At 47.1% G+C, this 15,727-nt stretch overlaps 1 protein-coding gene across 1 annotated transcript in view; it reads left to right on the top strand.

Moving 5' to 3' along the window:
• The window catches only part of LOC143957727 (killer cell lectin-like receptor subfamily B member 1A), a 41,482-nt gene extending 35,567 nt beyond the window's left edge, over positions 1-5,915 (top strand). Inside the window, exons 4-5 of the mRNA XM_077467429.1 lie at positions 3,774-3,874; positions 5,677-5,915. Of these exons, the coding sequence (XP_077323555.1) occupies positions 3,774-3,874; positions 5,677-5,782 (207 nt within the window). The 3' untranslated portion in view covers positions 5,783-5,915. The remainder of the gene's footprint in view (positions 1-3,773; positions 3,875-5,676) is intronic.
• The last annotated feature ends 9,812 nt before the right edge of the window (positions 5,916-15,727 follow it).

Raw genomic sequence — 15,727 nt, 5'->3', positions numbered from 1 at the left:
ACGCGATGGAACTCAACCTTCTATATGCTTGATAGGCTGCTCCAGCAGAAACGTGCAGTTAACGTCTACCTGTATGAACTCTGCGAAAGAAACGGTTCTGGGGAGCTGGGTTTTTTTTCACCGCGCCAGTGGCTGCTCATGCGCGACACATGCAGACTTCTGCGGCCATTTGAGGAGATCACCAAACTGGTCAGTCGCAGCCATGGCGCCATCAGTGACATGGTACCTTATGCCTTCTTTCTGGAGCGTGCATTGCGTCGTGTCATTGATCAGGCTGTGGAGGAGCAGGAGCGGGAAGATGAGGAAGTCGCAATGCTGGATGAATTCCCAGGGGGGGCTACTCTATCTGAGACAAGTCAACAACAGGAGTCTGATGAGGAGTCAGAGGAGGATGGTGCCGGGGCGGATGAGCAGGAGCAAGAAGAGCATGCTTTAAACCTTTCTGGGATCCCTGTTGTGCGAGGATGGGGAGAGGAGAATGAAGAGGACGACATTATCCTGGATGATGAGCAGGAGCCAGGCCACCACACCGCTTCCACTTTAGTGCAAATGGGGGCCTTCATGCTCCAGTGTTTTAATAGGGACCCCCGTATAAAAAGCATGAGGGTCAAGGACCAGTACTGGGTGGCAACGTACTTAGACCCCCGGTACAAACACAAAATGGCGGAAATGTTACCGCCGTCGCAGAGGGCTGTCAGAATGCAGCACTTCCAGGCCTTGCTTCGAGAAATGCTGCATTCTGCTTTTGCGTGCGCTGGCAGAGGAGCAATTCCCACTCCCAGAGAAGGATTTGCGGGTACCAATCCAACAGCGCCTGCAAGAAGAGGCCGGTTTGAAGATGTGTTGGTGACTTCGGATATGAGGTCATTCTTTCAGCCGACCCATCGACAGGTGTCATCCGGATCCAGCATCAGGGAACGCCTAGACCGTCAGGTGTCCGACTACATTGGGTTAACGGCCGATGTGGACGCTCTGAGGAGTGATGAACCCCTAGACTACTGGGTGGGCAGGCTTGACCTCTGGCCAGAGCTTGCCCAATTTGCAATCGAACTGTTGGCTTGCCCCTCATCCAGTGTCCTGTCCGAAAGGACGTTCAGCGCAGCAGGGGGGATTGTGACCGATAAGCGTACTCGCCTAGCTCACCACAGTGTTAACTACCTCACATTTCTAAAAATGAATGAGGCATGGATCTCGGAGGAATTCAACACATGTGATCAGTAGACCATGTATATGTCTATAAACAATTTTTGGAATCAAGCACACAGACCTTCTTAATTCATTTGGCTCACTTCCCTGACCCAAAAAAGCACACCGTACTATATGCCCCTACCCTCCTCTTTGAAGAGGTTGAGCGGTGTCATATTTCTACTGGGGCTGCTTATTATGAGGGGTTCCCACCATCCCTGTGCTGTGCTGACTTCCTCCTGGGTGTTCTTATTATGAGGGGCTCCCACCATCCCTGTGCTGTGCTGACTTCCTCCTGGGGGTTCTTATTATGAGGGGATCACACCATCCCTGTGCTGTGCTGACTTCCTCCTGGGGCTGCTTACGGTGCTGCTGTCAGCGCTGTATGTCACGGAGCTGCTGTCAGCGCTGTATGTCACGGAGCTGCTGTCAGCGCTGTATGTCACGGAGCTGCTGTCAGCGCTGTATGTCACGGAGCTGCTGTCAGCGCTGTATGTCACGGAGCTGCTGTCAGCGCTGTATGTCACGGAGCTGCTGTCAGCGCTGTATGTCACGGAGCTGCTGTCAGCGCTGTATGTCACGGAGCTGCTGTCAGCGCTGTATGTCACGGAGCTGCTGTCAGCGCTGTATGTCACGGAGCTGCTGTCAGCGCTGTATGTCACGGTGCTGCTGTCAGCGCTGTATGTCACGGAGCTGCTGTCAGCGCTGTATGTCACGGAGCTGCTGTCAGTGCTGTATGTCACGGAGCTGCTGTCAGCGCTGTATGTCACGGAGCTGCTGTCAGCGCTGTATGTCACGGAGCTGCTGTCAGCGCTGTATGTCACGGTGCTGCTGTCAGCGCTGTATGTCACGGAGCTGCTGTCAGCGCTGTATGTCACGGAGCTGCTGTCAGCGCTGTATGTCACGGAGCTGCTGTCAGCGCTGTATGTCACGGAGCTGCTGTCAGCGCTGTATGTCACGGAGCTGCTGTCAGCGCTGTATGTCACGGTGCTGATGTCAGTGCTCTGTATTACGGTGCTGCTGTCAGTGCTCTGTATCTCCTGCACCCTCTTGTTTGCCTACCCTGGTCCCTGACCTTCCCTCTCCTCCATTGCCTTCATTAGCTCCATAGTCCTGAATTGTCAGAACAATTTCCCAAATAAAAAAAAAATGCTTGTAGTTATCGATCCCAAATTCACCTCATACATGTATTATGCTATTGTCCAGGTGGTGGGACTACGTGCTACCCCCTAATAATTACCCCGTGGCCGCAAATTCGACCTAAAGGTTTGCGAAATTCGCCTCCCATTGAAGTCAATGGAGCCCGCGGCGAACGGTCGTTTTCGCGAACGTTTGTGTCCGTTCGCGTTTCGCGTTCGCGAAACGTCCCGTCGGAAGTTCGTCCATCACTACTTAACACAACAAACCTACACAGTCCCTATCTTGTTTGCACCGCCTGTATACTGCTGTTCTGAGTATATAGGGCCTGGGGGCCACACGCATTTCCTTTTTTTAATATGGGTACAGGGTTCCCCTTAATATCCGTACAAGACCCAAAGGGGCTGGTAATGGGCAGGGAGGGCTACCCATGCCATGTTTCTGAATGATTTTCAACCATATTGCAGGAACCAGATATAACATTAAAACCGCAAACAGTTTTAAATGATGTTATTTCCGTTAAATGTCATTTTGTGCAGGGACTGTTCTAAACACGGGAAACACGTGGCACTTCACAGGCATACTACAGACACCCCCCAGGCACCATATTTAAAGGAATATTTAACTTTTTTTTTTCACTTTAATCGTCATTAAAATCAGTGCTCCCGCCAAAACGGCCATTTTTAAAAACATTTTAGGCATTGATCCATGTCCCCTGGGGCAGGAGCCAGGTCCCCAAACCCTTTTTAGGACAGTATCTTGCATATTAGCCGTTAAAATTAGCACTTTCCATTTCGAACGTTCGAGTCCCATAGACTTCAATGGGGTTCTAAAGTTCGTACGAATTTGGGGTCCGTTCGAAAGTTCTGGTGCGAACCGAACCGGGGGGTGTTCGGCTCATCCCTAGTAACCTGTCTGACGAACATCAGGGAGAGTTGGGCCCTCCGGGGGCCCGGGTTGGAGTTACTCGATCGCCGCGTGATAGGCTGCAGCCCTCTCTCTGTGCAGCAGAGAGGTGCGGACTCGGTGAGGCCCAAGAAAAGAAGAGAGCGCGGCGCGGGTTCACTGACCCTTTTATAGTTTCTCCCAGAGGTCCCCTCATGTTGCACAGGGATATCTGGGGTGTGTAGTCCTGGGGGTAATATCTCACCATCTGAATGGCCAATCCAAAGACTACTAGTCCCCTTGTTTGTCTCACAGATATAATGACAGTTACTAGAGCCCAGCACTAGAGGGACATTGATATAGATGAGAATGACAGGAGGCAGTCCTCATAACTGGTAATTGTAGTCCGTTGTTGCTACAAATAACAGATTATTAGGAATAATGGGAAAAATGGTAGCTTCAGAAGTCTTATATTGTATATATTACCAGGTATAACAATCTTGTCTGGAGCTAGGAGAAGGTGATAGGAATATGATGAATAATACGTTGTGCATTATGTTATCCAGAGACTGGTGACCATCACAGGGAAGGAATTCTGGGTCGGGATAACCCTATATAACTTCCATGGTGGAGTGTGGAGAGGAAATTGGATAGATGACAGCATGGAGTAAGTATGACAGGACTTGTTTTCTTCTTAAGTAGAAACACACCCAAATCTTCAATAGAAGTATCTCCGTATGATGATGGGCTTCCTCCTCCTCCTCCCTCTTCCTCCACAAAGATTTGCACACACTCTGGATGACAGAACAGAATATTCTCTTTATTGAACCCTGGCAGCCAATGAGAATTCAATTCAGGACTTTCTTTTAGGCTCAATAATCAGTTTTTTTGGTTTTGGTTCTGTTTATTGAGGGGACAAACTTGGATAAAGAATAGAGTGTAGAGCTTAAATGAAAGCTTGAGGACTTGCTCGTCAATCTGACTGCTAGGTATTACCATTAACAGCGCTGTTGTCACCTACCTTACAGCGGAGCCCGAAATGCTGAAGGTGGCCTCTTGCACGGTTCTGGTCCAAGCACCCCTGGTAGTGGAGACAGGGACTGCTAGGGCAACGAAAATGTCCAGGTGCCTGTAGGCAAAAGGCTGAAGCTTGGAGATACAGGAACCTCTCTGGAGAAGATGTGGGAACTGATCACCTGACTTGTTCAGCAGGAGCCAGGTAGGTAAGTACAGACTCAGGATCAACTGTAGTGTCAGGAACAGGCAATGGTTGGCAACGGGTTGGCAGAGAGGTACCCAATCAGGAAGCAGAACCATAGTCAGGGACAGGCAGAGGTTGGTAATGGGCTGGCAGCGGAGTACACAATCTATTAGGACCCCCAGGTCCTTTTCCATCCTAGATCCCCCCAGAGGTTCTCCCCCCAGTCTATAGATTGCATTCAGATTTTTGCCACCCAAATGCATTTTTTTACATTTTTCTACATTGAACCTCATTTGCCATGTAGTTGCCCCCCCCCCCCCCCATTAATTTGTTCAGATCTTTTTGCAAGGTTTCCACATCCTGCAGAGAATTTATTGTCCTGCTTAGCTTAGTATCGTCCGCAAATACAGAGATTGAACTGTTTATCCATCCTCCAGGTCATTTATGAACAAATTAAATAGGATTGGTCCCAGCACAGAACCCTGGGGGACCCCACTACCCACCCCCGACCATTCCGAGTACTCCCCATTTATAACCACCCTCTGAACTCACCCTTGTAGCCAGTTTTCAATCCATGTACTCACCCTATGGTCCATGCCAACGCACCTTATTTTGTACAGTAAATGTTTATGGGGAACTGTGTCAAATGCTTTTACAAAATTCAGATACACCACGTCTACGGGCCTTCCTTTATCTAGATACACCACGTCTACGGGCCTTCCTTTATCCAGATACACCACGTCTATGGGCCTTCCTTTATCCAGATACACCACGTCTACGGGCTTTCCTTTATCTAGATACACCACGTCTACGGGCCTTCCTTTATCTAGATACACCATGTCTATGGGCCTTCCTTTATCTAGATACACCACGTCTACGGGCCTTCCTTTATCTAGATACACCACGTCTACGGGCCTTCCTTTATCTAGATACACCATGTCTATGGGCCTTCCTTTATCTAGATACACCACGTCTACGGGCCTTCCTTTTTCTAGATACACCACGTCTACGGGCCTTCCTTTATCTAGATACACCACGTCTACGGGCCTTCCTTTATCTAGATACACCACGTCTACGGGCCTTCCTTTATCTAGATACACCACGTCTACGGGCCTTCCTTTATCTTGATGGCAACTCACCTCCTCATAGAAGGTTAATAGATTGGTTTGGCAACAACGATTCTTCATGAATCCATGCTATATCTCTGCAATGTCCTCTATGAAATCTGAGTGTGCGAATTCTCAAACCCGTTTTAATTTACTTTATAGAACTATCACTGGAGGGACTGGAAGCTGTGCCAAGCTCGGATCTCATCTGACACGGGAGGACTGTTATACTGAACTGAACTATATCTGTGAGAGGAACGCTGTGTGACCGCACTGATCTGAGGAACGCTGTGTGAATGTTCTGGTCTCTGGGCCATTATACTGAACTGTATATAAGATACAGATGAAATCAGAGTTGTATTTTGCTTCTTTGTGTTAATTTCTGTCATTTTGACTAGACATGTGCATGACAAAAAAAAAAAAAAAAATTGTTTTGATTCGTTAATCTAGTTATTTGGTTTCATTAAATTTGGTTGATTCGTTAAATTCGTATTTGGGATTCATATTCAGAATTTTTATTCTTTGAAGTCTCTTTGAATTTACAGATTTTTTTTTTAGATTCAAAATGCTTGAATCAATTTTAAATCAGTCGAATCGAAAACTTTAGTTTTTTGTTTTTTTTCTCGATTCGAATGCGGCAAATTGAATAAACAAAAGATCGACAAAAAACAAAAAATCTTCATCAAAATGATCACAATGACTCTTTAAATCACATTTGGCTTAACTAAAACAGCATTGTTTCAAAATGGTACTCTAATAATTTCAGAAACATGTTTACAGTTATAATAATTTGACTGGAGTTCGATGTAAAATTTGATTCGAATTTCAGTCTGAATTTCCGAAATTCTGACAAATTTTGTTTCATTATTCAGAGCATTTGGTAAAAATTCGTTTATGTTGTATTTCAGGTATTCGGATCTATCTGAATCTCCGAATAACAAAAAAATTGTCTGAATATTAATTGGGAACGAAGCGAACATGTCTAGATTCCAGTAATAAAATTATTTATACCAATATGTGTATACTGATTCTTGTAAGGATAAGGTCACCTTTATCATACTCTACAATTTTGCAACTGTTAGTAAAACCGTACATATCATCACAACTACTCTGTGCATCTAGTTGAATTATACCACATTTTTTCATGGCAAATTGGGCTTTCATTTGGTGGTAAACGGTAATGGATGTCTCCTTATTTATTTATTTTTTGCGAATAACTGGTCCAAAATAGTAAAAAAATATATTTTTTTTACATTTAACTATATATTTATTGCTACTACCATAACCTACCACCAAAGAACAACCCAAAATATATTCTCCTGCTCCTGACAATCGCAGTAATATCACTAGGGATGAGCTTCGAGTTCGAGTCGAACTCATGTTCTACTCGAACATTGCCTGTTCGCCTGTTCAGCGAACAGTGAACAATTTGGCTGTTCGCAGCAAATTCAAAAAGCCGGAACACCCTATACAAGTCTATGGGAGAAATCTAAAGTGCTCATTTTAAAGGGTAATATGCAAGTTACTGTCCTAAAAAGTGTTTGGGGACCTGGGTCCTGCCCCAGGGGACATGGATCAATGCAAAAAAAAGTTTTAAAAACGGCTGTTTTTTCAGGAGCAGTGATTTTAATAATGATTAAAGTGAAACAATAAAAGTATAATATTCCTTTAAATTTCGTAGCTGGGGGGTGTCTATAGTATGCCTGTGAAGGGGCGCATGTTTCTGGTGCTTAGAACTGTCCCTGTACAAAGTGTCATTTGTGCAGGAAAAAAAGTCTTTTAAAATCACTTGCGGCTAAATTGTCGGGTCTCCGTAATACAGAGAACACTCAATGAGTGTTCTCTGTATTAGCCGACAATTCATTCATTCATTGATTAAAAAAAAAAAGCGTGGGGTTTCCCCTAAATTCAATTACCAGGCCCTTCAGGTCTGGTATGGATATTAAGGGGAACCCCGCGTCAAAAAAAAAAAAAAATTGACCTGGGGGTCCCCCTAAATATCCATACCAGACCCTTTATCTGAGCACGCAACCTGGCAGGCTGCAGGAAAAGAGGGGGGGATGAGAGAGCGGCCCCCCTTCCTCCTGAACCGTACCAGGCCACATACCCTCAACATTGGGAGGATGCTTTGGGGGTCTGTGACCCCTCAAAGCACCTTGTCCCCATGTTGATGAGGACAGGGGCCTCATCCTCACAACCCTGGCCGGTGGTTGTGAGGGTCTGCGGGCGGGGGGCTTATCAGAATCTGGAAGCCCCCTTTAAAAAGGGGACCCCCAGATCCCGCCCCCCCTGTTTGAAATGGTAAGGGGGTACAAAAGTACCCCTACCATTTCACAAAGAAAGTGTAAAAATGGTTAAATAAGACAAACACACTTTTGAAAAATTCCTTTATTAAAAATAAAAAAAATAAAAAAGATGCCAGCGGTGCTAATCCACTCTTGCTATCCAGCGACGGATCTCCGGGGTCCAGCGATGGATGATCATATCCAGTGACAGGGGATCTCTCAGTCCAGCGCTGTCCATACATCCTTTTTCTGTCTCCATTGAGGAGACACTGCGGGGATCCCAGCGCTGATGTTTCTTATATTAGGAGGGCGGGGCCACTCGTCACCTGACCCCGCCCCCTCTGATGCTGGTGAAGGGAGACAGGGGTTCCCCAGTGACATATGGGTGACCCCGCCCCCTCTGATGTAACGGAAACCTGCGTTACATCAGAGGGGCGGGGTCACCCACACGTCACTGGTGAACCCCTGGCTTCCCTCTCCAGCGTCAGAGGGGCGGGGTCAGGTGACGGGTGGCCCCGCCCTCCTAATATAAGAAACGTCAGCGCTGGGATCACCGCAGTGTCTCCTCAATGGAGACAGAAAAAGGATGTATGGACAGCGCTGGACTGAGAGATCCCCGTCGCTGGATATGATCATCCATCGCTGGACCCCGGAGATCCGTCGCTGGATAGCAAGAGTGGATTAGCACCGCTGGCAACTTTTTTTTATTTTTTTTATTTTTAATAAAGGAATTTTTCAAAAGTGTGTTTGTCTTATTTAACCATTTTTACACTTTCTTTGTAAAATGGTAGGGGCACTTTTGTACCCCCTTACCATTTCAAACAGGGGGGGCGGGATCTGGGGGTCCCCTTGTTAAAGGGGGCTTCCAGATTCTGATAAGCCCCCCTGCCCGTAGACCCTCACAACCACCGGCCAGGGTTGTGAGGATGAGGCCCTTTTCCTCATCAACATGGGGACAAGGTGCTTTGAAGGGTCACAGACCCCCAAAGCATCCTCCCAATGTTGAGGGTATGTGGCCTGGTACGGTTCAGGAGGGAGGGGGGGGCCGCTCTCTTGTCCCCCCCTCTTTTCCTGCGTCCTGCCAGGTTGCGTGCTCGGATAAAGGGTCTGGTATGGATTTTTAGGGGGACCCCCACGTCAATTTTTTTTTTTAATTTGATGCGGGGTTCCCCTTAATATCCATATTAGACCTGAAGGGTCTGGTTATGGATTTTTAGGGGGACCCCCACGTCCAATTTTTTTTTTCATTTGACACGGGGTTCCCCTTAATATCCATGTCAGACCTGAAGGGTCTGGTAATTGAATTTAGGGGAACCCTCACGCTTTTTTTTTTTATCAATGAATGAATGAATTGTCGGCTAATACAGAGAACACTCATTGAGTGTTCTCTGTATTACGGGGAGCCGACAATAGCCGCAAGTGATTTTAAAATACTTTTTTTCCTGCACAAATGACACTTTGTGCAGGGACAGTTCTAAGCACCAGAAACATGCACCCCTTCACAGGCATACTATAGATACCCCCCAGCTACGAAATTTAAAGGAATATTACACTTTTATTGTTTCACTTTAATCATTATTAAAAAAACTGCTCCCGAAAAAACGGCCATTTTTAAAACTTTCTTTGCATTGATCCATGTCCCCTGGGGCAGGACCCGGGTCCCCAAACACTTTTTAGGACAGTAATCTGCATATTACCCTTTAAAATGAGCACTTTAGATTTCTCCCATAGACTTGTATAGGGTGTTCCGGCTTTTCGAATTTGCTGCGAACAGCCCAAATTGTTCACTGTTCGCTGAACAGGCCAACAGGCAATGTTCGAGTAGAACATGAGTTCGACTCGAACTCGAAGCTCATCCCTAGTTTCCAGTAATAAAATTATTTATACCGATATGTGTATACTGATTCTTGTAAGGATAAGGTCACCTTTATCATACTCTACAATTTTGCAACTGTTAGTAAAACCGTACATATCATCACAACTACTCTGTGCATCCGGGTGAATTATATCGCATTTTTTTCACTACAAAATGGGCTTTCATTTGGTGGTTAATGGTAATGGATATCTCCTTATTTTTTCTACTATTCTATGAATAACTGGTCCAAAATAGTAATTTTTTATTTTTTTTTACATTTAACTGTATATTTATTGCTACTACCATTAACTACCACCAAAGAACAACCCAAAATATATTCTCCTGCTCCTGACAATCGCAGTGATATCACATATGTGTATGTTACTTGTTGTATGTACTTGTAGTACAGCCCAGAAATATTGCGCATTTTGCATTTTTTTTTATCCTACCTAAACCCCCCCCCCGACACAAATGCTCCGTACACACGGTCGGACTTTCCGACAACAAAATCCGTCTTTTCGGATCCAAAAAATCCGATTTTTTTTCCAACGGATTTTGTCCCAAACTTGTCTTGCATACACACAGTCACAGTTGTTGGAAAATCCGATCGTTCTGAATGCGGTGACGTAAAACACACGTATGACGGGACTATAAACGGGCCAGTAGCCAATAGCTTTCGTCTCGTAATTTATTCTGAGCATGGGTGGCGTTGGAATTGTCTACACACAATCGGAATTTAAACGATCGGATTTTGTTGTCGGGAAAATTTTAGATCCTGCTCTCAAACTTTGTGTGTCGGAAATTCCGTTGGAAAAAGTACACAAAAACTACACGATGGGATTTTCTGACAACGCGATCCGATTGCGCATTTTCTGTAGGAAAGTCCGACCAGGTGTGCAGGGCATTACACTAATGGAAAAAAAAATCTGTCCTAAAAATATTGACCCTTACCTTGACCTTTGACCCTGACCTTGACCCAAATACTAACCCTGAGGCTGACCAAGATTAAACCTTGGCTTAGGTATTTATTTTATTTAATTTTACTCTCTTCAAGGACAGAGAATGATACAATGTATCTGTTTCATCCATTCACAGAGAAAGGAAAGATTGGGGGTGGGCTTCACAGCGATTGGTCACTGTGATAGCCCATCACAGGCTACCACAGCCATCAGGTGACCCAGAATTGGACGTTCTGGGTCCCAATCGTTAGAACAAGCCCCCTGGGGCTCTCTGTGAGACCCCAGTCTCTGTGCTGGGAGCACATTGTGCAGTGTGCTCTCCCAGCACAAATGGAAGATACGCAAATATGCGGCCCCATGGAAAAAAGCGCAGTCCAGTGGGGCCGCATATTTGCATACGGTTGGCGTGAAGGATTAAGGAGGAATGGACTGCCTGCAGTCAAACCTACCCTCAATTTATCCATTGCTATACATGCTCCAACATGGAGACTCTCATAGTACAGAGTTAGGACTACACTATAAGGCTACATGCCCATAGACGTTTTAAAAAATGGGCTGTAAAGCCAGTACAGACGCCAGGAAAAAAAGCGGCGTTAAAAAACGCGATTTTATCTGCGTTCTGCATTGAATTCAATGCACGTTACTCCGCGCTGGCTTTCAGCCGCGTTTCACTGTCTCCACTCAAAATCAGTGGTTCCCTTTGGGAGCCCATTGATTTGAATAGAGGTCGCACCAGAAGTGGGATTAAGAGGATCTAACTTGCGGTGAGACTTGTGTGCTGAGAATCTTGAGGGGGGAACCCAGTGAAAATATAAAAAAAAAAACTTGCGTGAGGCTCCCCCCAAGACGATACCTTCAGTTTGGTATGGATTTTAAGGGGAACATTCACAGCAAAAAAAAATGGCGTGGGGGTCCCCCCAAGATCCATACCAGACCCTTATCCGAGGACGCAGCCCGCAGGTCAGGAAAGAGGGGGACGAGTGAGCACCCCCTTCTCCTGGACTATACCAAACCACATGCCCTCAACATGGGAGGGTTGGTGCTTTGGGACCTGGGCCCCCCACCCTAAAGCACCTTGTCCCCATGTTGATGAGGACAAGGGTCTCTTCCCGACAACCATGCAAGCGGGGGGCTTATCGGAATCTTATGTACCCCATACTCATTCACATAGGGTGGGGGGCTGGGATCTAGGGGCCCCCTTATTAAAAGGGGCTCCCAGATTTCGATAAGCCCCCCCGCCCGCAGACCCCGACAACCAAAGGCCAGGGTTGTCGGGAAGAGGCCCTTCTCCTCATCAACATGGGGAAAAGGTGCTTTGGGGTGGGGGGCGCAGGGCCCCCCTGCCCCAAAGCAAAAAACCCCCCTGTTGAGGGCATGTGGCTTGGTATGGTTCAGGAAGAGGGAGCGCTCGCTCACCCCCCTCTTTCCTGATCTACCGGGCTGCATGCTCGGATAAGGGTCTGGTATGGATTTTGGTGTAGGGGTTCCCCTTAAGATGGATAGGGGGTGGAAAGGAAAGGGGTGCATTCGAATCGGTGAGGAGAGAAGGCAAGGGAAAGAGAAAAGAGGTTGGAAATAGGAGGGTGCTGAAGGAGGAGTAGGGGAGTAAGATGGAGAAGAGTAAAGGGGCAGTGAGAGGAGAGAAAGGAAGAAAGGGGAGGGTGAAAAGGTGTTTTTTAGAATGGTGGGGAAAAGAGAGGAATGGTGGGGATAAAGAGGAATGGTGGGTATAAGAGAGGAATGTTGGGGATAAGAGAGGAATGGTGGGAAAAATAAAAAAAGGTGAGTATAAGAGAGGAATGGAGGGGATAACAGAGAGATGGTGGGAAAAATAAAGGAATGGTGAGGATAAGGGAGAAATGGTGGGAAAAATAAAAAAAAGGTGAGTGTAAGGGAGGAATGGTGAGGATAAGGGAGGAATGGTGAGGATAAGGGAGGAATGGTGAGGATAAGGGAGGAATGGTGAGGATAAGGGAGGAATGGTGGGGCCACAAGAGGAGTGGGGGGTGTACAAGAAGAATGGTGGGGATAAGGGAGGAATGGTGAGGATAAGGGAGGAATGGTGAGGATAAGGGAGGAATGGTGGGGCCACAAGAGGAGTGGGGGGTGTACAAGAAGAATGGTGGGGATAAGGGAGGAATGGTGAGGATAAGGGAGGAATGGTGAGGATAAGGGAGGAATGGTGGGGCCACAAGAGGAGTGGGGGGTGTACAAGAAGAATGGTGGGGATAAGGGAGGAATGGTGAGGATAAGGGAGGAATGGTGAGGATAAGGGAGGAATGGTGGGGCCACAAGAGGAGTGGGGGGTGTACAAGAAGAATGGTGGGGATAAGGGAGGAATGGTGAGGATAAGGGAGGAATGGTGAGGATAAGGGAGGAATGGTGGGGCCACAAGAGGAGTGGGGGGTGTACAAGAAGAATGGTGAGGATAAGGGAGGAATGGTGGGGCTACAAGAGTAGTGGGGGGGTGTACAAGAAGAATGGTGGGGATAAGAAAAAGGAATAGTAGGAATAAGAAAATCATTAAGGGGATAAGAGAGATATAGAGTAGTTAGAACAACCCCAGGGGTTTGCCTTGTGAAGGAGGTGGGGCCTTGGAAACGCATTGTGGCCCGCCCCCTTGCTTGTTCCTTGGGCCTGTCTGTGGCGTGTACATGTGTGTTCAGATGACACCACTGGTATCCATCCCCCACAGCAGATCCTGGCTCTGCTGTCTGCAACTCCACCGGTCCATCCAGACTGCTGTTGGTTCACTTCCTTCCTTCACCCACTTGGGCACTGGACCTTGGAGTCTTTCTATGTAGTGCTCTGCATTAGAAATGTAATTACATTTACCCTTGCTGACCTGGTGCCCTTTCCTTCTTGGATGAAAGAGGAATGGCTGAGATAAATGAAGTATGTTGGGGATAAGAGAGCAGTAGTCGTAGTGCAACTGTGGAATACTCCAGTACCGTTAAGTGAAGCATGGAAGTGGACTGGACCCTATTGGCAGGAAACATGGAAGTGGACTGGACCCTATTGGCAGGAAGCATGGAAGTTGACTGGACCTCAGTGGCAGGAAGCATGGAAGCGGACTGGAGCTCATTGGCAGGAAGCATGGAAGTGGACTGGACCCTATTGGCAGGAAGCATGGAAGCGGACTGGACCTCATTGGCAGGAAGCATGGAAGTGGACTGGACCTCATTGGCAGGAAGCATGGAAGTTGACTGGACCTCAGTGGCAGGAAGCATGGAAGCAGACTGGAGCTCATTGGCAGGAAACATGGAAGTGGACTGGACCCTATTGGCAGGAAACATGGAAGCGGACTGTACCCTATTGGCAGGAAGCATGGAAGTGGACTGGAGCTCATTGGCAGGAAGCATGGAAGTGGACTGGACCTCATTGGCAGGAAGCATAGAAGTGGACTGGACCCCTTTGGCAGGAAGCATGGGAGTGGACTGGACCTCATTGGCAGGAAGCATAGAAGTGGACTGGACCCCTTTGGCAGGAAGCATGGGAGTGGACTGGACCTCATTGGCAGGAAGCATGGAAGTTGACTGGACCCTATTTGCCGGGAGCATGGAAGCAGAGTGGAACCCATTGGCAGGAAGCATGGAAGTGGACTGGACCTCATTGGCAGGGAGCATGGAAGTGGACTGGACCTCATTGGCAGGGAGCATGGAAGTGGACTGGACCCTATTTGCAGGAAGCATGAAAGCAGAGTGGAACCCATTGGCAGGAAGCATGGAAGCAGAGTGGAACCCATTGGCAGGAAGCGTGGAAGCGGACTGGACCCCATTGGCAGGAAGCATGGAAGTGGACTGGAGCTCATTGGCAGGAAGCATGGAAGAGGACTGGACCCCCTCAACAGGCATCATGGAATCTGGAACTGGTTGAATAATAGCTGAGGTAGCAGTAAATAGTAGCAGAGTTATATAAGCAGGAAAAACACTTTAGTATATTTTTTGCTTTAGATACCGGAGTCCTGCCAGTAATTGGGTGCTGACCAGATTGTAGTGCTGGTGGAAAGGTGGAAGAAGTTCTGGAGAACATAGAGAGAAGAGTAGATGGGTTGAATGCAGAGGAAATGGGGTTCATGATCGCAGGGTCCTGATTTGCAGGAGATGAAGAACACTCAGGAGCAGCTGTGGTTGCTAAGGGTAACCAAAGAAGAGATTCTAAACATAGAGGCAGATCAGACTTGGTGTGGATCAGCTGACTCTGAGGATCGTATCCCTGACCAGGCTTGGAGCAGAGGCTGGACAATGAATGAATGAATGAAATACTTATATAGCGCACAATGCGAACTGAATCGCCTCTAGGCGCTGTGGCGAGCTTTGATCATCTGCTAAAAGAGGAAGGTCTTGAGTTTTTTCCTAAAAGCCAGGTGATTTTCTTCCAGGCGGATGTTGATTGGTAGAGCATTCCATAGCCGAGGCCCTTGGACAGCGAATCTCCGATCCCCCTTGGATTTATACCGGGCTTTGGGCACGAGGAGGAGGTTTTTGTTGGCTGATCGAAGACTGCGGTTTGGTGTGTAATGATTTATTTTCTCCATTAGGTATTGCGGAGCTTCTCTATGCACGCATTTGTGGGTGAGGCAAAGGGTCTTGAACGTGATCCGATTTTTTACGGTTAGCCAATGTAAGTTCCTCAGTGAAGGAGAAATGGATTCCCAGGGTTTTTTTCCTGTTATCAGCCTTGCCGCCGTGTTTTGGATCAGTTGTAATCGCGCAAGTTGATATTGTGGTAATCCTATGTAAAGCGAGTTTGCGTAGTCCAGTCGTGAATTAATGATTGTTCCAACTACCACTGCTTTGTCATTCTTTGGGATAAAAGGGATGAGTCTGCGAAGCATGCGCAGCAGATGGTGAGATCGACTGACTACTGCTCCTATTTGCGCATCCATTGACATTTGTGCGTCTAAAATAACCCCGAGACTCTTCGCTTTGGTCTTTGGGGAGATAGTCTGCCCAAAGACGGTTGGTGGAGACCAGGAGGTTTTGGTTGCGGGCTTATGATTTGGGTGTAAGATAAGAAGCTCTGTCTTTGATTGGTTCAGCTGGAGGGAGTTGGTGGTCATCCAGTCCTCTATTGATTTGAGGCAGTTTTCAAGTTGTTGTTGGTGATCTTTT

Source organism: Lithobates pipiens, unplaced genomic scaffold (assembly GCF_037356315.1).
Source record: "Lithobates pipiens isolate NorthernLeopardFrog02 unplaced genomic scaffold, aLitPip1_a1.2 Scaffold_55, whole genome shotgun sequence".
Classification (NCBI taxonomy): Eukaryota; Metazoa; Chordata; class Amphibia; order Anura; family Ranidae; genus Lithobates; species Lithobates pipiens.
Note: the sequence above shows the minus strand (reverse complement) of the source record. Positions and strands in the feature narration are given on the sequence as shown.